Source organism: Periplaneta americana, chromosome 7 (assembly GCF_040183065.1).
Source record: "Periplaneta americana isolate PAMFEO1 chromosome 7, P.americana_PAMFEO1_priV1, whole genome shotgun sequence".
Lineage (NCBI taxonomy): Eukaryota > Metazoa > Arthropoda > Insecta > Blattodea > Blattidae > Periplaneta > Periplaneta americana.
In genome coordinates, this window is record NC_091123.1 from 184330488 (window position 1) to 184354217 (window position 23730).

At 36.2% G+C, this 23730-nt stretch overlaps 1 protein-coding gene across 1 annotated transcript in view; it reads right to left on the reverse strand.

The window, feature by feature from the left end:
• Positions 1-16315: 16315 nt before the first annotated feature.
• Positions 16316-23730, reverse strand: part of LOC138703830 (transcription factor 21-like) — a 52483-nt gene continuing 45068 nt past the window's right edge. The window contains exon 3 of the mRNA XM_069832040.1: positions 16316-23694. Coding sequence (XP_069688141.1) covers positions 23449-23694 — 246 coding nt within the window. The 3' untranslated portion in view covers positions 16316-23448. The remainder of the gene's footprint in view (positions 23695-23730) is intronic.

Consider the following 23730-nt stretch of genomic DNA (forward strand, 5'->3'; position numbering starts at 1 on the left):
ATCAGAGCTCGTTGACACACATTGATACGAAGAGGACTGAGAAAAAATATTTGTGATGAAAATTTTTGTACTTATGGCGTATCCTTTGTGAGACAACAGCGAAAACGGGTCTAAAGAAAACGGTTTCGTTATATGTTCGGAGATATATACAGTATACATATATAATTATGGTTTAATTAACGACTCTCGCAATTGCCGAGGTTATATCAGCGCCGCCGGTGTGGCGGTTCACATGCCAGTAAATCTACTGACATGAGCCAGTTGCATTTAAGCACACTTAAACGCCATCGACCTAGGCTGGGATCGAACCCGCAACCTCGGGCATAGAAGGCCAGCGCTATACCAACTGCACCACTCAGGGCAACTATATAAGAAAATTCATTCAAAGAAAGAAAGCTAAGTAGCACATGAATAATATAACAATAGGTAACATTTTAACAGAGTATAATTGCCTTAAATTTAAACACAGAATACATATGGGAAATGCCTGTTATTATTCGGTTGAGAATCTTTTATCATCCAGTCTGCTGTCAAAAATTCTGAAAGTTAGAATTTATAAAACAAATATATTACCAGTTGTTCTTTATGGTTGTGAAACTTGGACTCTCACTTTGAGAGAGGAACATAGGTTAAGGATGTTTGAGAATAAGGTGCTTAGGAAAATATTTGGGGCCAAGAGAGATGAAGTTGCAGGAGAATGGAGAAAGTTACACAACACAGAACTGCACGCATTTTATTCTTCACCTGACATAATTAGGAACATTAAATCCAGACATTTGAGATGGGCAGGGCATGTAGCACGTATGGGCGAATCCAGAAATGCATATAGAGTGTTAGTTAGGAGGCCGGAGGGAAAAAGACTTTTGGGGAGGCAGAGACGTAGATGGGAGAATAATATTAAAATGGATTTGAGAGAGGTGGGATTTGATGATAGAGAATGGATTAATCTTACTCAGGATAGGGTCCAATGGAGGGCTTATGTGAGGGCGGCAATGAACCTCCGGGTTCCTTAAAAGCCAGTAAGTAAGTATTGTGTTGTTCATAATTTCTTTGAAAATCATCGGTCAATTTAAAACAAGCTGCCAGCAGGAATATAAAGGATAAGTTATTCTGAATTATTGGTCATGGTCAGTAGAAACTGCCAAGCAATTTATTTTTATTTCAATGTCGCGCTCATACCGCGAATGGTGGATTCTTTCTTCATGCTTTAAATATAAAATAATTTTTAAATATTTCTTGAAAAATTGGGGCTATAACTTCAGCCCGGTGGGCTTCACTCATGTCTACGCCACTGGTGGTATTTTCCACATGTTTCCTTACTTGGTTGCTGAGGAGCGAAGCAACTTTCTTTAATTTACGTGTAAATCATTATACTTTATACCGCAGTGGTGGACACTTGCCGGTTCTTAACTACAGGTTATCAAGACTTCATCTCTGAGCACGGGACACAGCCTTGGGAGCCAGAAATAACATATAATGAAGACATTGTCTCCTAATAACTTTATTTTCGTCTCTTCTTTTTTTCTCGGACTCTTTTCCTCAATTCGAAAGCGTTGAAGTTTCATTACTACTCACACCTCTAATTTGATTTGATTTATGGTTGCATGCCGATCTTCCCGGAGGGCAAAGCTTCAAAGAAAAATATATTCTTCTGCCATCTATACGGCAATCATGTAAGTGAAACAACTTTGCTGACATCTAGCACATAATTGAGAAGAGCTGGATGAAGAGAGGATAGAAACAAGGTTGTGAAACTGCTGATAGAGAGCGCCATGTGAAGTAGAGCTCATAAGGTTTACGAAAGTAGCTAATAGATGGCAGAAGGTTTTGAAGGAACGTGTCGCTGCTAGATGGCTCTACATCCGACTTGATATAGTACAATAACTTGCCACTTGAGTGCTATAGTGACCGGTTTACCCAAAAATATCTCGATTGTCCAAAAAAATTGTAATGTTTTAAAAGTATTTTTATATGAAGTTTCAACAAAAGTGGGATATATTATTTTTGGGGTTTTATGAGTACCCATTAGTAACAGGATTGTTACGGCAGAGATAAAACTGTTTTATATCTTGTAATAATAATAATAATAATAATAATAATAATAATAATAATAATAATAATAATAATAATAATCATCATCATCATCATCATCATCATTATCTTCATATTGTGAAACTTGGACTCTCACTTTGAGAGAGGAACAGAGATCAACGGTGTTTTAGAATAAGGTGCTTAGGAAAAAGAGGGACGAAGTTACAGGAGAATGGAGAAAGTTACACAACACAGAACTGCACGCATTGTATTCTTCACCTGACATAATTAGGAACATTAAATCCAGACGTTTGAGATGGGCAGGGCATGTAGCACGTATGGGTGAATCTAGAAATGCATATAGAGAGTTAGTTGGGAGGCCGGAGGGAAAAAGACCTTTGGGGAGGCCGAGACGTAGATGGGAGGATAATGTTAAAATGGATTTGAGGGAGGTGGGATATGATGGTAGAAACTGGATTAATCTTGCTCAGGATAGGGACCAATGGCGGGCTTATGTGAGGGCGGCAATGAACCTCCGGGTTCCTTAAAAGCCAGTAAGTAAGTAAGTAAGTAAGTAAGTATTACATGCATACAGCTAACGAGGTTTTAATTAAAAAAGGGGAACAAAGTTGCAATATTCTCTCCAAATTTTTAATCAAATAGCTAAAAACTATCGTTTTATTATTTCGAAAAATTATATATATATATATATATATATATATATATATATATATATATAATGGTCAGTCGTGAGCAGCGTTGCCAACCTTCTCACAGAAAATTATGGAATTGTAGTCTAAAAATTGTGGGACTTTCCGAAAAATTATCGCAGACATATACTATTAATATTAATGCCACACACGTTTTTAATTCACAGACAATGTCTACTGAACTTTTAAGGTCAAAAATTGAAAATGTAATGTTTGGTCATCTACACTATTCAGTTGTCTTAACATTTCGAGTTATTTAATTTGCTCAGAATCTATTACATTGTAAAAATGAAATACGGCAACCCCTAATAGAAGCAAAGAAATTAAACTTAATACTCACCACTGTTATTAATACACTGTGACACCACGTGACGGTACCATTTCATACAATACTTACCTGTGGCTGGGGTCGAAGCAATGTCTAACAGTATTCTGCACCGCTCCGTCCGATGGAAATGTGGTTCCCTTTTCAAATCTCCATATACAGGGTGAATAGTAAGTAATGTCATTAATTTCAGGGTGTTATTACAATTTTTCTCGTTTTTGCTTCCTTTAGAGATAAAAATTATTTTATATGAAACATTTGAAGGGTTCAGAGCCATAGTGGGCCAAGCGCCATTTATTAAAAACGGAGAAAGCAAGGATTAAAGTTAAGTCAATACCATAGTTTAATGAAGATTGACATATCATTTAGTTTCAATGTGTAACATAGGTTTTAACATTTCATTAAGAGTAGTAACAGTAACATTTTAAGTTAAAAATTTATGGATAATGCAATGTTTATTTTCTTGTAATACACAACACAGCCTGTCCTTGATGCGGGAGTAGTCTTAGCCTATATGCGACCGTTAATGGAATACGGAACTACATGTTGGGGTCCCTATAGAATATATCAGATAAATTCCTTAGAAAGAATCCAGTATAGGGCAGCTAAATTTGTTAAAGGTAAAAGAGAAAATGGAAACGATACGATAAAAGAACTTAGATGGGAAACTTTGGAAAACAGACGTAGGAAAACTAGAATAACATCATTGTATAGAGCACATCTAGGTCAGAAAGCATGGGTAGACATAACGGCTCGGTTAGAAAAGCTAACGTACTATGGTAGGAACGATCATGATTTTAAAATCAAATATAGGAAACAGAAAACGGATGTAGGTAAATTCTCATTTTATATAGAACTATAAATGATTGGAATGACCTACCTGCAGCGTTCTTTGATGGCTGTCCTTCCTTAAGGAGATTCAAGAATAACTTAAAAAGTTGTGTATAAAGTGAAAATTAAAATTAAGGTGACATTTAGCATTTAATTTTTTAAGGTGACATGTATTTATCTAGCCTGACGAGTTACTTCCTTGGTTTGAATTGTAAATTATTTAAAAATAACGTATAAGAGGGCCTTAGACTAAAAATATTTAGCTTAAATATAGTTCTGTTTATAAGTATTTGAACTGTTGTATCAGTGAAGCGAGGTGAGTCAATGAAGTTATGGTTTTACAGTACAGTGAATAGTTCCGATCAGTGATAATTTATACCGTCAATGAAATGTGTTCTATAGTGTCAGTGAAATGTGTTACAGAGTGTCGGTGAAATGTGTGCTAAAGTGTCAGTGAAATGCGTCATAGTGCCACTACAGTGAGTGAGATGAGAGTAAAGTGAAAGACTATTGAAACATTTGTAGGGCCTATACATATGTAATTATTGTGTTAAATTGTATTGTGTATTCTTATTGTATTGTGTATATAATTGTATTTGTATTGTATAATTGTATTGTGTATTGTAATTTTATTGTGTATTGTTTATATTGTGTATACCATTGCCACCGGGTGCTTGCCCATTTGTAGTGTAAATACATACATACATACATACATACATACATACATACATACATACATACATACATACATACATACATACATACATACATACATACATTAGATTTTGAAATATTGTAGGAACGCATTTATTGCTAGGTTACAAATATTTATCATTCAACTTTTATAAAATTACCAATTTGTTTAAAAAAACTCACAATTCCAATATATTCCAATCATGTATATATACTTCCTATTCTTTTTATTTAGGTTAAGCCATATATATGTATTTTTATTAATTCTCTATCTTCCTTAGGCAATATCAATGTATCCAAATGTATATTTATCGTAGGAAACTGAAAATCTAAAACATGTAGTATTACTCTGTAATGGAGCATGTTGTTCAATTAAAAAAAAAATACATACATACATACATACATACATACATACATACATACATACATACATACATACATACATACATACATACATACATACATACATACATACATACATACATATTTTACAATAGATAAGTCTGCTATGTTAAACAGAAAACTGAAGTTGAATCTGAACATAGAGTACGGCGACCTTTGGCCAATATGCAATATTTCTCCCCATACGGAGCGATGTAGAGGGCTTCTTCCTGCTCTAGCATGAGACTACCCCTCCACTGTTTGGAGATAACGGGATTGCCTCAGATTACAAGAAAACAGTGGAAATATTCGTTCCGGAGTCCTTCTGCGTAACTTCGACATGTTTATGTTGGAGGTCTAGCTCTAGATCCCCATGGGACATTCCCACGGTTTTCAGCACGTTGTTTATAGACCGATCAGATTTCTGTGAAGCGGGATGTAACTAACTTGTACAGACGATCCTGACCTGCCTTCACACCCTAACTGTTTCATCCCCTGTTTATTTACCCTTCATCACCCTCACAAGGGTTACAAAGCCAGGCATCAGATTATGTGTATACACTTACATGTATTTGTCGTTCGTCTTTATAGTTGAACGGGGTTCGTTGTCGTTAGTTTTATTGCTTGTCAAGAGGTTGCAGTCTGGAAATGCGACCGAGTCGGGGGCGGCTTTTAATTGACGCTGTCTGTCAACATAACTGAACTGGTCTGCTCTGTTCTCTTTTGCTCTACATTGATTATACAGGGACATCATTTTATTTTTACTAACATTTTTAATATCAACCTGGCTATATCTTCGGATTAAAGGTCTAGAACCGGAAACACCACTTGCTCCCCCTTCCAAGACTGGAGTTCGATGATATTGGCATAAAATACAAACAAATCAGTTTACTAGGTATAGGAGGGAAGAAAAGTAGTTAATTTATGTAAAATAGGTTTTTGTTTAATCAAAATACAGTACTGTATTAACACTTAGTGTTTTTACTCACGAACTGAGCTATCCATTCGGACGTATTAATTATGTAGTGTATATTATACTGTCTACAGCACATTAGCGTACAATATAGAGAATGAAGTTAAATTGAAAAATAATCATAATATGGCTATTTAAACACATTTTTGAAAATGGTGGCCGTTCATTTCGATACAGGCTTCAGTTCTTTTGTGCATATTATCGCACTGTAGACTATTGTACCTAATTCCAATTACTAGTTTCGTCCTTCGTACGAGTAACTCACGTTGAAATAATTATATACCTACTCTATAAAAGAGGACGTTACGTACTGTAAATTTAATCTTCACTTCTGCCCGATCCGAAAAGATAAAATTACTCAGAAATGCTATCTACTGTCCGTCCAAGTGGTTATGTCGTAGGGTCGTAGAAAGGGGGGGAAATCACGTGACAGTTAATTTACTTAACGAGGCCCTTTTATTTAAGTTATTTTGAACACTTGTATAATATTACGTAGACGTCCAATTCCTAACAGAAATGAATGTTTTCAGAAAGAAGCTACTGTGCTCCAACCACGAGAAAGTCTCCGCCGGATGAGACGAAGGAGGGTAATGCTGTGAATGAATGTTGATGTCATAAGATCACACACGTGGGTACTCGTTTCTCTATTGGCTAGCTCTCACAGCACAAACAATAGCATTGGCAGACACGTCATGTTTATACTACCCTAGTTACAAAATTAGATCACAGTTAATCTCCTGGTCTTTTAATCTCTCCATACAGGAAATAACAAATGCAGGAGAGCGCATGGTCTTTAAACTGACGTTATAACGGTAATATTATCTATCTACTTCGCTCCAATAGATGACGCAATAGTAAGCACATTCTTTTCACGGTTGATCTCCTGGTTGGAGAACAGTAAGACAGCCCAGCTACTAGACTTTATAGAGGGGCGAACAGAAGCAGGTGGGGGAAACCGGGATGCGACGTAGGCAAATGGACGACAGTACCTGTACGAAAATATGATTCAATATTGAAAGCTCTTTCGTCACTGGAAAACGCGAACATATTTCTGGAACTTACTACACTCACTAACTCAGTATTGCATACGCGGCCTTGGTTCTGTGTGGAGAATGGTTGGAAGTTTACTAGTAGAGTGGGTGGGAGTGAAGTACATTAAAAAACTCAGGTACAATAAAAATTGAAGTAAAAATAAAATGATGTCCCTGTATTATAGATCTCTGCTGTGACGCGATCGGTAGAATTCCAGCTATAAAATTCAGTGAATCTTGGTTCAGTTCCAGATAGAAACGAGGGAAATTTATGTCAATTCCGTAAGAATTGAGGATGTGTTTTTTTTTTCCCCCTCTATTGTCGTAAATGACGTTCGTACTACGATTATATTTCATATAATATGAGGTGACGAGACTTGGCATGTGAGCTGTGCGAGGGGGGAATTGTCGGGTAATCCCTTGGCGAATTATCGAACTTATTTCACCATAATAGGCCTACCATGTCGCTATCATAAGTTCTATCAACTCTATTAAATTTCATTCATTCAATCATTCATTCATTCATTCATTCATTCATTCATTCATTCATTCATTCATTCATTCATTCATTCATTCATTATATTCCATAGATCTTACATGAGCAATGAAGTTTTAAGATGTGGAACAAGTCAAAATTTTACAATATTACAATTACAATTTTTACAAATTTTTACAATATTTTACAATTTTTACAGTTTTACAATTTAGTAATTTTCTACAATTTTTATAATTTTCTGCAATTTTATACAATATTTTGGCGAGATGTAGTGAGATGAGGTGAGGTCCGAGGATTCGCCAAAAGATTACCCGGCATTTGCCTTTTGGTTGGGGAAAACCCCGGAAAAAACCCAACCAGATAATCAGATCAAAGGGGGAAATGAAGTGATGCCGAGGACTCGCCATAGACCATCCGGCCTCAGACAGTTGTTGAGTGTAGTTGAGACAGTGTTGTTTTTATTGAATTAATACTTTAAAATATTCTGATTATTATTTTTAATATGGAAACACTTAGAAAAAGTAAGCGGAAAACAATCGTACTTTAGATTTATTATATTCATGTTCTTACGGATATCGGCCGATTAAAAGTGGTGGTCAGTCATTTTGTCTTTGATGTGTAATAACCAGGCTTCGAGACTTCGGACCCGATAGAGCAGTTCAGTGGGAAATCTGCATAACGGCGTACTGAGTATAGTGGTAAAGCGTACAGTGGGTGGGGGTACTGTAGAATGAATGACAACAAATACGCAAAGGAAAACGCTCTGGATTTTGAGGTTCTGACGAATAATTTGGTTTTTATACAAACTCATTTCCAAACTGTGTCTGAAACTATTAAACGGTTAGAAAAGTCAGAGCAAGAGATGCCGGAAGCCCTCAAATTAATTGAGGAAATGACACAGAGAATTAATGAGACACCAAGTACACCGGTTACTGAACGTGTGAAACAGAAGTGGAAATCAATTTTACGTAAAAATAACGTATATGGAGAATTGTGTAATATAAACAGCAAATTAGTGGACATAGAGTCACCCGAGAATGAAGGACTGTCTCTTAGAGACTGCAATGATGTTAGGTTTTTTCGTTTTGCTCCTATAAAGTCATGCGACGTAGAGCGCATCTTTTCACAGTACAAACTGTGTTTGGTAGACAACTGAAAAAGATTTACGTTTGAGACACTGAGAATGTATCTTGTAGTACATTGCAATTCTGTACTGTAACTGCACTTCCTAAAGACGACCAATAGGATAAATGAAGAAATTAAAATTGCTACATGTTATTTCCACCATTAACACTGTGTATAATTAAACACAAATGCTTATAAAAGACAGGAGAATAAATGCTTTTCACATTCTTTTGACATTGTCATAGTGTAATGTATATTTACTTTCAGAATATCCATATGTGTGTGTTTCCCCATACTACCGTACTCTACTCTAAATAGCAACGTTGTTACCTCAACACATCTCTATCTACCTGCAGCGAGTCAACAACTTATAGTACATGCGCAGTAAACTTATTGTATCGGGTCCAAAGTCTCGAAGCCTGGTAATAACTAATAAGAGGAGGGGCTCGCGATAGGAACAGTTTGGCTATGGCGCATGCGCAGACCTCTCATGCAGTGCCTGCGTGATCCTTACCTGAATTTATTTTCTCGTGTACATTCCAGATCAAATTAAGAAGTTTCCTTCGTGCTCCCGTTACACATCTTGCATATACGAAGGTTAGGTTTGGTTAGTTTAGGTTTTTATTAACCATGTCCGCGCATGTGCAGACAGCCAAGATGTTCCTGTCGGAAGCCGCACGTGTATAAGTCAATGTGTGATGATGTAACATTAATTCGATATTCGATTGTTTTTATTTTGTCTCTGACACTTTGGCATTAGTTCTGGTGATGGAAGGAGCTTGTAGTTCTTCGTCTGTGATGATGTAAGTCGTACTTACGTATTTACGAATATCGGATATTTAGCGGAGTTGGTGTTCAAGAGGGCATAATCAGATCATCGTGAATGCATGCATTATTTTTTCATGGACGTGGAAGAAATATATCCACCTCTTCATTAATGTAAGGGAGTGATGTGAAAGCAAGAGCAATTTTTGACCATGTCGTGCGCGGGCATTAAGCGCCAGGTATGGAAGAAGGAATAAGCAGTCTGTGGATTAAGAAAACAGTGGTGTACAAACTTCAAACGGAACGTGAAATTTTATGTCATTATATTTATATGGCTTCTTTCTGTTTGATATTTTCTATATTGTCTCTAAACAAAAGTAGCCTACTAATATTGCAATTGTATTTTAAACGTTAATAACTTAATAAAAAATTAAGAAGGAATTTTCACAGAAATTCCATAGTAGTACAACTATACTGTACTAAGTGAATGAAACACATCATTCATAAAGAAAGTGATATCCCCCCCCCAAAAAGAGAGAGATTAAGTATGACATGATAAGTTGGAATTGATATCGATGGTATCTTTAGCCTTATAAAAGTAATCAGTAAACTGATCAAAACAATATTATAGTACAAAAAAAAGTTACCTAGGTAAATGTTTTAACTGTAACTAATATTACATAACAAAATTCTTATCGAATTATGCTTCTAAGGTGATATTGGTGCGCAAATTCCTATATTATTAAAATTATTAAATTATTTTCTCGAAATCTGCTGAAGCTATAGAGCTGACGTTTTTACAAACATAGGCACATATCTTTTGTTTATGATGTAACAGTACTTGCTTTGTTAATTCAAATCCTTACAAACATTTTCCATTAGAATATTTTCAAAATTTTCAATACACTATTTTCAGTAATACGTATTCACGATATATTAGATTTACGTAAACATTGTTTCAGTACTGCAAGGTTACTAAATAAACATATCTGAAAATTTCACTTTCCTATAAAAAAAAGTGAGACAATATTCCTTTTGAGTAAAAAAGCAAACTTTTGAAAAATGAGCATTGAAATTGAAGGTTACATTCTTATAATGTTCTCAGACAAATCTAAAAATTACCATGGATACAGTTTTAATAAGTTCTCTTCCCTTTATCCATTGAATCAGTGCTAGCTATCCCTGTATACAGCTCGACCAAGCGGGATATACTACCTCACTCGTCAGTCTCTTGTTCCTTTCCGATGTAAAGTGTTTAGGCTCTCCTGAGCTCTAAAGCGCGCGCTTTCCCCTGTGGGCATCAGTTGATGTGATTGTTCTAGAGAATTCAATTGAAGACGTACCGGAATGGTAGTTAGTGCGTCTCATTGTTTTATGACTTACAAGTTAAGTCTAACTGCTACTGCAGATAACTGTTCTTAAAGTACTGGAGACAAATTTACAAAGAATTATTTGTGAAACATGTGGATGAATGCATCACTGGATTTCCTTAAGTGTAAAATCACCGCCTACTCAAGTATTAAGTGTTTCTTAACATATTTTATGCTCGACCATGCCGAAATGTAGTAGGTCCTAATTAGCCTATACACCTGGTAATAGCCCTTTAATGCACCTCATTAAAGTACACCTATTCAGCCATTGAGAAATCACCATTGTAGCATTATAAAAGCGCAAGTAAAGATTATTCTTGGATATGCAATCGAAAGACAACTAGCGAAACGTCACGGAGGCTGGAAATCCAATACTGTCGCAGAAGGTTATGTTCTGTTACTATAATAATTAGCGTTAATTGTAAATAATATTCAAATAAATTCAATTTGTCATCTCGTTTTTCAATGTCTAAATCAATTTTCAGGTTACATCAAGATTAATGTTCATTTTATTCTCTAGATTATATCAAGGTCAATGACATTTGTTCCTAGGAAAAAATCAATGCTTTCGCGTCTGCGCACATCTCACAATTTACGACAAGGTCACTTCCGCTCCCCAGTCAGATAAGAATAGTATGAATACTTATGAATAATTTCAAGTTAGAAATATGGTCGAGCATTAAAAATCGTATGAAACTTGCCTCGTATGGAAATTATGAAACTCGCTTGCGCTCGTTTCATAAACATACTCGCGTCTTAATTACTACCATTATAGGATCGTTGCATAATGTATTAATTATTATATAGAAATAGCAGTCTTTACGTTTTTACAAAGACACTGCCCTACTGAATACATCCCTAAGATGATCAAGAATTGATGACACCTTTATAAAAATGTAAAAGAAGATGATGATGGAAGAAAGGTACGGAACAATCTCAGTACTATCAGGTTGGATGGTAGTATTGATGGAAAATGTTTCTTAAGAATTGAAGTTAGGGGTCTAAGTTCTTTGTTTTTTTTTTTAACTCAGTATAAAAAAACACGTGTAAATTTGAGAGGGAGCACTTAATCTTATCGTGAACAATAACAGTTTTTTGTCCACTAAATTCCAAGAGCGCTACAGTAGAACGCGTGACGTCACGCGGAGACGCGCCGTGATAACCCGATCCCGTTGTCGGCGCGTCGTGTCACGGCCCAATTTGTTGCGGCCGCGCGCACTGTTTTGGGCTGTAATTACACGCGTGTGATCGCCCCCGTTTACGCGTCCAACACCGAGGGCGCCTTGTTCAGTTTTTATTCGGATTAGAGCAATTAGCCCCGCTTGAGTTGCTGACAAGTCGGTCCCACTGATATCTTGATTCTACCTCGCAGCGCAGACTGACTCCTAATTAGCTACCAGCTATTACACAGGAAATACGTCACTGAGCGCAAGAATTTAGATTCGTTCTGTTGGTGCCTTCATTCGAAATTGAAATCGAGCATGATTTCAGGACTTCGTGGTGTAGTTTAAAGAATATTTTGCTTTTTCAGTAGTGTGATCACAATTAATTTTGTGCGAGATCGTGCGTATTTGCTTGGTTTCCGCACAAAACCAATCCGCGGAAAGTCTAAAATCCCACATTCAGTATTCCCAACCTAACAAACATAACAATTTCCCTCTTCTTACCGCTTAAGTGACATATTGATTTTACTGCTTTAGGTTTTTTTTATTTTATTGGTTTATTTTACGACGCTGTATCAACATCTAGGTTATTTAGCGTCTGAATGAAATGAAGGTGATAATGCCGGTGAAATGAGTCCGGGGTCCAGCACCGAAAGTTACCCAGTATTTGCTCGTATTTGGTTGAGGGAAAACCCCGGAAAAAACCTCAATCAGGTAACTTGCCCCGACCGGGATTCGAACCCGGGCCACCTGGTTTCGCAGCCAGACGCGCTGACCGTTACTCCACAGGTATGGACTTTAGGCTTTTAACATATTATTTTTAGAGACGTTCAATATAGTAATAATTATAAATTGGAAACTTACCACTGCAATTTCACCTAAATTGCACTGTTAATTATTGTTTTTAAATATTTGCAAAAATTAAGTAAACTCTACAACTCCACTAAAGTTACTGCATTCGTGATGCAAGTAACATTAAGGAAGCCGTGAAAAAATCAACAAGATTCCAGACTCACCATACACTGGGGGGGGGGGGAAAGACAGACGTATATCACGGCCTGCTGGAGTATAGTAAACACACGAAACATTTTAAAGCAACAATGTTGAAGATAGATATTTTTGTTTTACAAATTTACCGTCATTGAACAGAAACCAAGATGGAGATTTCATTGCAACTAATTAAAAATTCCTCTTTCAGGTATGTAATAAACGATCTTCGCACAAAATAATGTACGATACACGAGCGGTATCTTTTCTTTCAATTCTCGGAAATTAAAAAAGCTCAACTACGTTTCGCTTTTTCAAACTTTTTTTCGAACATGAAAACTTCAACATACCGCTCTCGTAACGCATGTTACTATTCCGTTATTTGAGAACTTTTTGTAATGTGTTATTTAAAGGCACTATTTTAACTGGACGGCTAGAGAGCTGACAAGCAAATATTCTGATGGGGGCAGATAAAAGATATATATATTTTTTTATTGCACTATGTTAATAATGTCAAAAGAAGTGCTTATACAAATTTTGGCCACTCGACAGCAATTACAAGGGCAGTAAAAAAATAAGTTTGCCAGGGGCCGTTAACAGAAAGGAAACACAATTCCATTGGAAAAATTTATAGGAACAGTCACAGCAATTGTTGAGCTATTTTGCAACATATTCCCCACCGGAATTGAGACATTTGTTATATCATGCGATCGGCAGAGAGGTGCAGACGGGAGTCAAACTCTGGTTCCGATCCCAAGCGGCTGATTTCTACGATACAAGGATAAAAAAATTGATCCCATGGTATGGAAAATGTCTCCAGGAGGCATATAAGCCTTCCATATACTTATAGGCTAATGCATTGTCTGTTAATCAATGATAGATTCTGAGCCATTTTTATCATTAATATACTTCATCTTGCTGAAGAGTTAACTCTAAATGTGTAATCCGCCACTGCACTCATTACTTCACGTCGTCCAATTTGATTAATTTGTTTTTTGTATAGATTTTAATTGTATTGTGGCACAGAAGAGGTAATACGCAAAGACTAGCTCCTTTCCTACAGTCCGCCACTGGGTCCGTCGTGTTTACTTATCAGCATAACATCGCGGGTGTTTTCTTATTGCTGTTTCAATTAGTAGGTTATTTAGCGTCGAAGGGATTGGTGATAGCCAGATGGTATTCGGCGAGATGGGACCGAGGATTTGCCATAAATTAGTCTACCTGACATTCACCGTACAGTTGGGGAAAACCTCAGAAAAAACTCAACCAGATAATCGACTCAAGTGGGAATCGAACCCGCGCCCGACTGCAACTCGGGCGTACTCTATCTCTATCAGCAGGATTGGAGCGCAAGTGATCTATTTACAGTTTTACAGTCATTTCTAACCATGAGGGTGCATTACCTTTAAAATAGTAGAAACGAGATTTAATATTAATTATAAACTACAAAATCTGTAATTTTGTCTCTCATGGATTGTCTGGGTTGCCCTTTGCCAGTGTTCGGGAATCGGTCTGTGTTTTACAGGACGTTGTTGTAGATAGGCAATTTTATGAATGACAGAGTAGACCTACTAAAAATAATCACTAATTTTTTTAATTATTTGTTACTTAATTTAAGTACACAGTTTTAGTTAGATCCCCGCTTCGTTTGGTTACCCGGTTGGGTTTTTCCGAGGTTTTTCGCAACCATAAGGCAAATGTCAGGTAATCTATGACGAATCCTCGGCCTCACCTCAATTCATCTCGCCAAAATATTGCACTCGTATAACATTTTGACTTGTTCCACATCTTAAAGCTTCAGTGATAATGTAAGATCTTACTTACTTACTTACTTACTTACTTACTTACTTACTTACTTACTTACTGGCTTTTAAGGAACCCGGAGGTTCATTGCCGCCCTCACATAAGCCCGCCCTGATCCCTATCCTGAGCAAGATTAATCCAGTCCCTATCATCATATCCCACCTCCCTCAAATCCATTTTAATATTATCTTCCCATCTACGTATCGGCCTTCCCAAAGGTCTTTTTCCCTCCGGCCTCCCAACTAACACTCTATATGCATTTCTGGATTCGCCCATACGTGCTACATGCCCTGCCCATCTCAAACGTCTGGATTTAATGTTCCTAATTATGTCAGTTGAAGAATACAATGCGTGCAGTTCTGCGTTGTGTAACTTTCTCCATTCTATGGAATATAATAAATGGAATGAACAATGAAATAACACGAAGAAACCCAATCTTGATTCTTGCGTACACTACTTTTAACACTTAAAAATATAAATGATTGATTAAATGGCAAAGTTACTAGTGTTAAATTGTATAAGCACGTGTGGCTTACAGCTAAACTTGTGTGGAACTTGAAAACAACAACCCCATAAATTTCCTAGACATCACCATAACAAAAGTTGATAACAAACACATCTTCAAAATATACAGAAAACCAACCACCACCACCACACACATACACAACACATCTAACCACCCCACACAACACAAACATGCTGCATTCAGGACAATGGTACACAGATTACTCAACATACCCATGAGCCAACAACACTACAATGAAGAAGTGAACACGATCAAATACATAGCACAAGAAAATGGTTACAACCAAACATAATAGACAACATCATAAGAAAGACAAAACAAAAACTTAACAAACACAAAAACACCAAAACACAACACAAACACAAGAAATACATCACACTAACATACGAAAACAACAGCACACACGAGATCTATCTTCATTCAGAAAACAGAAATACAACATAGCATACAGAAGAGAAAACACACTACAAAGACATCTCAACACACAAACAACACAAACAAATAAATACGACCACACAGGCGTAGACAAACTCACATGTAATACATGCGACAAGTTCTACATTGGACAGACAGGAAGATCATTCCAGACTCGATACAAAGAACACATTAAAGCAATAACCAGAGGACACAATACATCTACATATGCCGAACACATAACTAATGCTAACCATACATACAATAACATAAATACAGACATGGAAATCCTACACCTACAACCCAAAAACCAAAAACTCAACACACTGGAACAATACGAAGTATACAGACACACTAAAATACACCCAAGTCAAATTCTCAACACACAAATCAATTTCAGAACACACACACTATTCGACTCCACTTTTCAACACGCAAACGCACCCATACAACAGGCAGCGATGTCGAGATGACGCCGGGATCTAGTAGGCTCTGATGATGGTGTGAAGGATACACCGAAACAGCTGTAAGCCACATGTGCTTATACCGTACCATTTAACACTAGTAAGTTTGCCATTTAATCAATCATTTAACATGAAGAAAATAATACAGCTATTTGAAACTGTTGCATACTTGTACAGAAGACGCTGATTGTTGCCTGAAGTTCTGTAATAAAAATTCCACGTAAGAGTTACTCTCTTATTGCACAATTTATTTTTCATAGATGTTACAAGAATATAAATCTAAACTGTAACATAGTGTTGCAGTGACATAGTACTAAGCAATCTACAATTACTTACATACTTGATGAAATTATATCCATGCACGTAAATAATATAAATAAATTAAATAAAAAAGTTGATAAAATGAACAATTATGTAGCTACTGGGTGCAACAAAATTTCATTTGTTTTCTCGAAAAAGTGAGAAATTAAAAGTAACAATGTAACATTACAGAGGATAGGGGTATTAGCACACTTCGCGTAAATGTCAAATATATCTGAACTTGTAGATACAAATTTTTGTGAAGTCATTTTAAAACATTCGATTCAGTTCATGACACATCATAATTGTATCTTAGGTCTGTTTTATTTCATTGACAATCTTATACAGGGTGTTGAAAATAACGTTTACAATGTTTCAGGGATAATAGAGGAGGTAAAAATAAATATATTTTGTAAGTGACAAAACTTTGGCAGATGCACCGTTTATTGTGTACGTAAGTGTTAGTATAATCCATAAAGAACAAGACCAATTGTCGTTTTAGAGGCGGTGTTCAAACTGCCGTCCATTGAAGGCATTGCACAACTGGTACCTTCGTACTATGGAGTGTCTGCAACGCTAAAAAAAGGCCGACATTGTCTCTAATAACATGTGCAGCTTCAACAACGCGAGCAACTAAGTCTTCTGCCGTATCAATCGGTGTCTCATACACAAAACATTTCACGTGTCCCCACAAAAAGAAATCCAGTGGGTTAGGTCCGGTGATCGAGGTGGCCATGGCCCACCCCTGCCAATCAAACGATCGGGAAATGTAGTATTTAGGTGATTCCTGATACGACGATCAAAGTGTGGAGGGCGCCGTCATGCTGAAACCATATTCGTTCTCTGATGTTCAATGGGATATTTTATAAACGTTCTGGTAGGACGTCGCGTGGAAAAACAAAATAATTACCACCACGGAGACTGTTACGCAACAGACAAGGCCCTACAAGATGGTCGTGCACAAACAGAACTAACCAGTGTCAGTTGTGACGGAAGTCAAGTCATCTATCCTTCAGGCCTTCTAGCGGCAAAACGGCGCATCTGCTAAAGTTTTGTCACTTAAAACAGATGTTTGTTTTTACCTTCTCTATCATCCCTGAAACGTTGTAAACGTTATTTGTGCGAGATCGTGCGTATTTGCTTGGTTTCCGCACAAAACCAATCCGCGGTAAGTCTAGAATTCCACATTCAGTATTCTGAACCTAACACACATAACAATTTCCCTCTTCTTACCGCTTAAGTGACATATTGATTTTACTGCTTTAGGCTTTTAACATATTATTTTTAGAGACGTTCAATATAGTAATGATTATAAATTGGAAACTTACCACTGCAATTTCACCTAAATTGCAATGTTAATTATTGTTTTTAAATATTTGCAAAAATTAAGTAAACTCTACAACTCCACTAAAGTTACAGGATTCGTGATGCAAGTAATATTAAGGAAGTCGTGAAAAAATCAACAAGATTCCAGATGCCGATGTTATTACTGCAATATGTTATATAAATAATATTGTTAAAATATTAAAATGAAAAATAAATCTTTACATAACCTTACCGTTTGTTTTAAGTTCGCATTTATGGACTGGGGGAAAAAAAGACAGACGTATATCACGGCCTGCTAGAGTATAGTAAACACAGAAAACATTTTAAAGCAACAATGTTGAAGATAGATATTTTTGTTTTACAAATTTGCCCTCATTGAACAGAAACCAAGATGGAGATTTCATTGCAACTAATTAGAAATTCCTCTTTCAGGTATGTAATAAACGATCTTCGCACAAAATAATGCACGATACACGAGCGGTATGTTTTCTTTCAATTCTCGGAAATGAAAAAAGCTCAACTAAGTTTAGCTTTTTCAAACTTTTCCTCGAACATGAAAACTTCAACATACCCCTCTTGTAACGCATATTACTATTTTTAACACCCTGTATACATCAATGCTTATATTTAATATCTTGTTACTCAGTTCATTGCACTATTCAAGACTTGTGCAATTTACTCTCCAGACAGAGGGGCTTTTACATATATCCTGCCATGTCTACGACCTTTCTGTGAGATGTGTCCCACCGTTAAAAACCATTGCGTAAAGATCTTATGAGATTATCATTAGAATACTTCACATAAATTAGAAATAAATCTGAACTAGCAGACATACATATTTTTGTGAAATATTTTAAAGCAATCGATTCAGTTCATGTGGCATCATGATCATATCTTAGTTAGACATTATTTAATTGGCATTGAGAATCCTTATGGCCATTGTTTATATGTATCAGTATGGTTAAATTATATTTCAGCTTTCTGTCCATTACACTATTTAAACATTTGCGCAATTTATTCCTCAGACAGTATATGCTGTAGTTGAAGCTCAGCTGTGTATAGGACGTTTCTGTGAGATATTCTCCACTGTTAAAAAAAAGGATAAAGATTTTCCTAGAAGACAGGCTTATTAGAACCTTCACATTAAGAAGAAATTAATCTGAATTGGAAGACAAACATTTTTGTGAAGTCATTTGAAGGATCCAGGGAAAAAAACCAGGTAAGTGACTTTTTCCATGAAACCTGTTTTCTTCGCTGAAACAGTTGACTTACCTGCTTCTTTTCCTGTACGCCAAAAATTTGAAGGAAAATAAACCCATGAATAATCTGTTTCTTTTTCTGTTTCATACCTCTAAACGATACTCCTTTCCATCTCGACAAAAAAGTGACTTACCTGATTTTTTCCCTGGACCCTTCATTTGAAAACATTTGGTTCAAATTTGTGGCATCATAATAGTATCTTAGTTACATTTTATATCATTGGCAATAAGAATTCTTACGACCATCGTTTATAATATGCATCAGGGTGTTTGTATTTAATTTCTTATTATTCAGTTCATAGCACTGTTCAAACGCATGCGTAATTTATTCTTTAGACAGAGGGGCTATTGCGTTGTAGTTGAAGTTCCGCTATGTCTGCGAACTTCTGAGAGTTATGCTCCACTATGAGCTATGCATTGAAATCTTGTACTACGTTTCATAAAATTGTAATATTGAAGGAATGAAATAATTTGATGCAGGAAATTACAAATTGATATGAGTAACGTTTACACTTACTGTTTTATGAGTTGTTGCAGAATTCATATCCTTATCATTTTTAACGCAAAACTTGAGAGTAATGGCGGTCTGGTAACTCATCAGGTAGAGCAACTGGATACAGGTTAGAAGGTTCCGATTGGTGGTGGAATTCTTTACGTAGCTAAAATTTCGATAACAGCTTCAGAAATCTTTCTGTTTCCTGTCACATTAAATGTCGGATCTTTTTCGGGGATAAAAGGCTGTCAGAGTGTTGAGCTGATTGTATTGCCGAGATCGTGGGAGCATAGATTACTACCTCCATGACCCCTGTACGCCTTCATGGCGTTTTGTTGAAATTAATATGCAAAATAGAGAATACATATAATTTTTGTCTCTGTTAGAGCTTACATAGGACACTTCATGTCTTGCAGTGTTTCATAAAATGAGGTACAACCAGGTATCTGTTCCCTAAAGCTTTCGGTTATTGGGAACATTCACTTTTTTTAATTACTCCTTCAGTTTCAGATTTGTTCAAGCGAAATGTATTTGTAGTATATACGTTTGAGACGAGGACTAGAATAATCATGATCAGGAAGACCACTATAATGATAGTGGTGGCGATTTAAGGGGAGAGGATGGTATTTTTTGGTGAAAAATGAGTAAATTTTCAAAAAAAGAATCTTTAAAATGCTCTGTGATATGTGTGGAATGCATAGCATAATATCTGTAGTGTTATGGAAAAGTGACACAAGTCTGTTTCCACAAACCTTTTTTGATAATTTATTGACAACTTACGGAACATCTGTTCACTTGGAAAAAAAAAATACATAGGTATTCCTCCCATTACAATAATTCATACAGAAAAAAATCAAATCGACATAAACCAGTGTAAGTTGTCAATAAATTATCAAAAAAGGTTTGTGGAAACTGACTTGTGTCACTTTTCCGAAGCACTGCAGATATTTTGTGGGTATTTGTGCCCTTATCAGATATTGAGACGCCATTTTTGAACTTCCTGGGTTATGGATTTTTAAATCACTCGACCCCTTTTATTGTTGTTTCCGGTAAATTGAATTTTCAAAAAAAAAAAAAAAAAATTTTCTTTAAAATACTCTTTGATATGTGTGGAATGCATTGCATAACATTTCGTGGGTATTTTTGCCCTTATCGGATCTTGAGACGTCATTTTTAAACTTCCTGCGCTATGGATTTTTGAATCACTAGACCGTTTTTATCGGTTTACAGTAACTTCATTTTTTTGCTACATTGCCAGACAAAAATGGATATAATTTCTGAACTATTAAAGATACATGCATTAAATTTAGAACACTTATTCTTTAGACTATTAGGAAACTTTTCTATGTAACAGAATTGTGTTAATTGATTTCATTTTAAAACTACGTCCGTTTGTTTGCAAGAAAGGAATTCAGAAAATTGTTATTACATTTTAGTTGTTTATTTTACAAACGTAGGGACTAATATCAAAACTCTGTTACAGACAGTTTGTAGAGCATGCTTTTGCAAATACATTGCAAAAAGCTGGATGAATCTACCTTTAAAAATGGTTTAGATATATCGGTTTTAGTAAAATCCTGCATTGGGTATATATTTTTTCAAATCTGGGCCCCCAAATAATTTTTTTTTTTCAAAATATTTATTTTTGGTTGAGTTGCTACAGGTATGAGCTCTCTACATACAAAAAATTAATATTTTACACCGAATAGGTAAAAAGTTTTAAAAAATACCATCCTCTCCCCTTAATGATAATAGCAGTATGGTGGAGATACATTTTCCATAGAGCAAGGAAAAGTGATTTTGGCTCTCTTTGCAATTTCACTTGCAGTTTATTAACCCTCTGTCCGGAATCAGACAAGACAGGTGGACCGTGTCTGCCACATCAGCTGTTCAAAGGACGTTCTGGGAAGCAAAGTGGAACAAAGCTACGTTAAAATGTATGGAAACTGAGTACACAATTTACAAAAATAACCGCTCACATATACGTTGACAAATAATTACAGTAGAACTTGGTTATAACGACATCCAAGGGACCTTGAAAATTATGTTGTTATAAACGAGTGTCGTAGTAACCGAGATTCATATTATCAGTCTAGTGAGGTGGAAAATGAAAAATAATAAACATAATTAGACTTATTTTAGATTTATGTATTCATTTTAAGCATACCATGAACACAATAAAATACAGGGACATCACTTTATTTTTACCAACATTTTTAACATTAACCTGGCTATACTCGGAAACACTGTTGCCCCTTCCATTACAGGAGTTTGATGTTACTAGTGCAATATGTAAACAAATCATTTTACTAGGTATAGGAGGAGAGAAACGTAGTGTATCCATTTATGTTGTAGGGAAATACGATATTACGATTTTCAGTTTGATGATCACTTTTACGGAATTTATCAAAATACAGTAGAGTAGTAGCATTTTTTTTTTTTAAAAACTCAACTTTTCAGGCGGCTATGTTCGTTATGTAATGTCTACTTTATTTAGCATATTAATTATTGATGTTAACATACGATATAGAGAGTGCATTTAAATTGAGGGGGTCATAAGTAAAAGGCTGTAAGTGCACTTAAGTTACTTTTGAGAAAATGGGGTTTAAATATTTAAGCTTTCGTAAAATCGGTAAAATTTTTATTTTAATTTTAATGTGTGATGCGATTAAAATATCCCTTTGCCACTAAAATTTTTAGATACTTTAGCTTACACTGGATGCACTTAACTCATGTCAAATGTCACTAGCATTCCTTTGCTTCTAGCCACCTCAATTCAAAATAAGCTAATCTGAATTTTTAAACAAGTTGCTGAAAATGGTTGCCGTTCATTACAATGCTGGCTTCAATTCTTTACGCATATTATTAAAAACATTTTGAAGCATATTCTCTGAAATTGAATTTATCGTTTCTTGAATATAATTTTTAATACGGTATTATTAATATAGGTTCTTTCTTCTATAGAAAACGCAACCATATTTATGAAACACACTATACACTGCAGTGTTTACTTCACTGCTTGAAGACTTCGAATGCAACAGCGGCCGTAAGTTTGTGTGTCTGACGGGAGCAAGGACATTAGTGAAGGGGTGGGAGTGAAGTACATTCAGAAATACAGGTACAATAAAAATGCAAGTAAAAATAAAATGATGTCCCTGTACATGTACAATTATAAATACAGTATTCTGTATTAAAACAGTTTGTTCGTTACTCACCAAACTTATTTACTGAGGAGTGAAGTAATCAGTCGTTTTACTCTGTTGTCTCCTACTTGCCCAATATACACTTTCTAAATTACATTCTATGTTCATTATTTCAGTTGCAATTTCACTGCTCTTTCTCCTAGCTTCATACTCCCTCCTCTAGCGTCATAGAAATGTTCACAATTCTAACGGCTTTTAAAGCGTCACTCACTTCTTTTAGTGGCCATACTGCGTTAAAATGCGTGCACTTGGTGAAAACTTCCTGTCGAAACTGACCGCATGCAGGTACCATTAATACCGCATGAATTCGGGCAGGTTACAATGGGATGGGGAATCTGCTTGCATTCCTGAGGTCTATGATAGAAGGGAACAGTAAAGGATTTGCCAGATTTCGGCAAAATATTTCTTAAAATACTTTGGATCTTAGAAAATTGTATTCCAAACTGAGGTTGAAAATGACGTTATATGCGAGGTAGACGCATATGCGTTTGTCGTATTAAGCAAGGTAGGAAAGCATATGTCTAATGGGGAATTAGTTGGGACCACAGAATATTTGACGTTATAGGCGAGGTGTCGCACAAAACGAGGTCGCTATAACCAAGTTATACTGTAATTTCGAGGATTAGCTGCCATCTGTTTGATGTGCAACTGCCTACCATTGGTCATATAATACCCAAAATTTGGATTCTGCTAAAATTGTAAATAGTTCACTGATGTTCTCAGCTCTTGAAATGTTTCGTACTTGTAGGACGGATGTGAGAGTCACGTGACCACGTCTGCTAGCCGAGATGTAGTAGCGGGTCTGAATATTGGTGGTGATGGTGGTGGTGGTGAGGCCCCAGGAATCCCGTGGAGTGGTGGTGGTGTTGGTGGTTCATATCTTCCTCTTCCAGGTCGGGGCTGCTGCAGACCGGAGAAGTGTCAGTTCCATGGTGCATCTCCTCGCCGGTGCCTCCCCACTCATTGGCCCTCATGCCCTGTCCTTGCTGGCCCTGACTCTGCTGCTGGAAGCTGAACGGCCAAGTCTGGAACCGTATTCGTATTATCTTTCCATATCATTA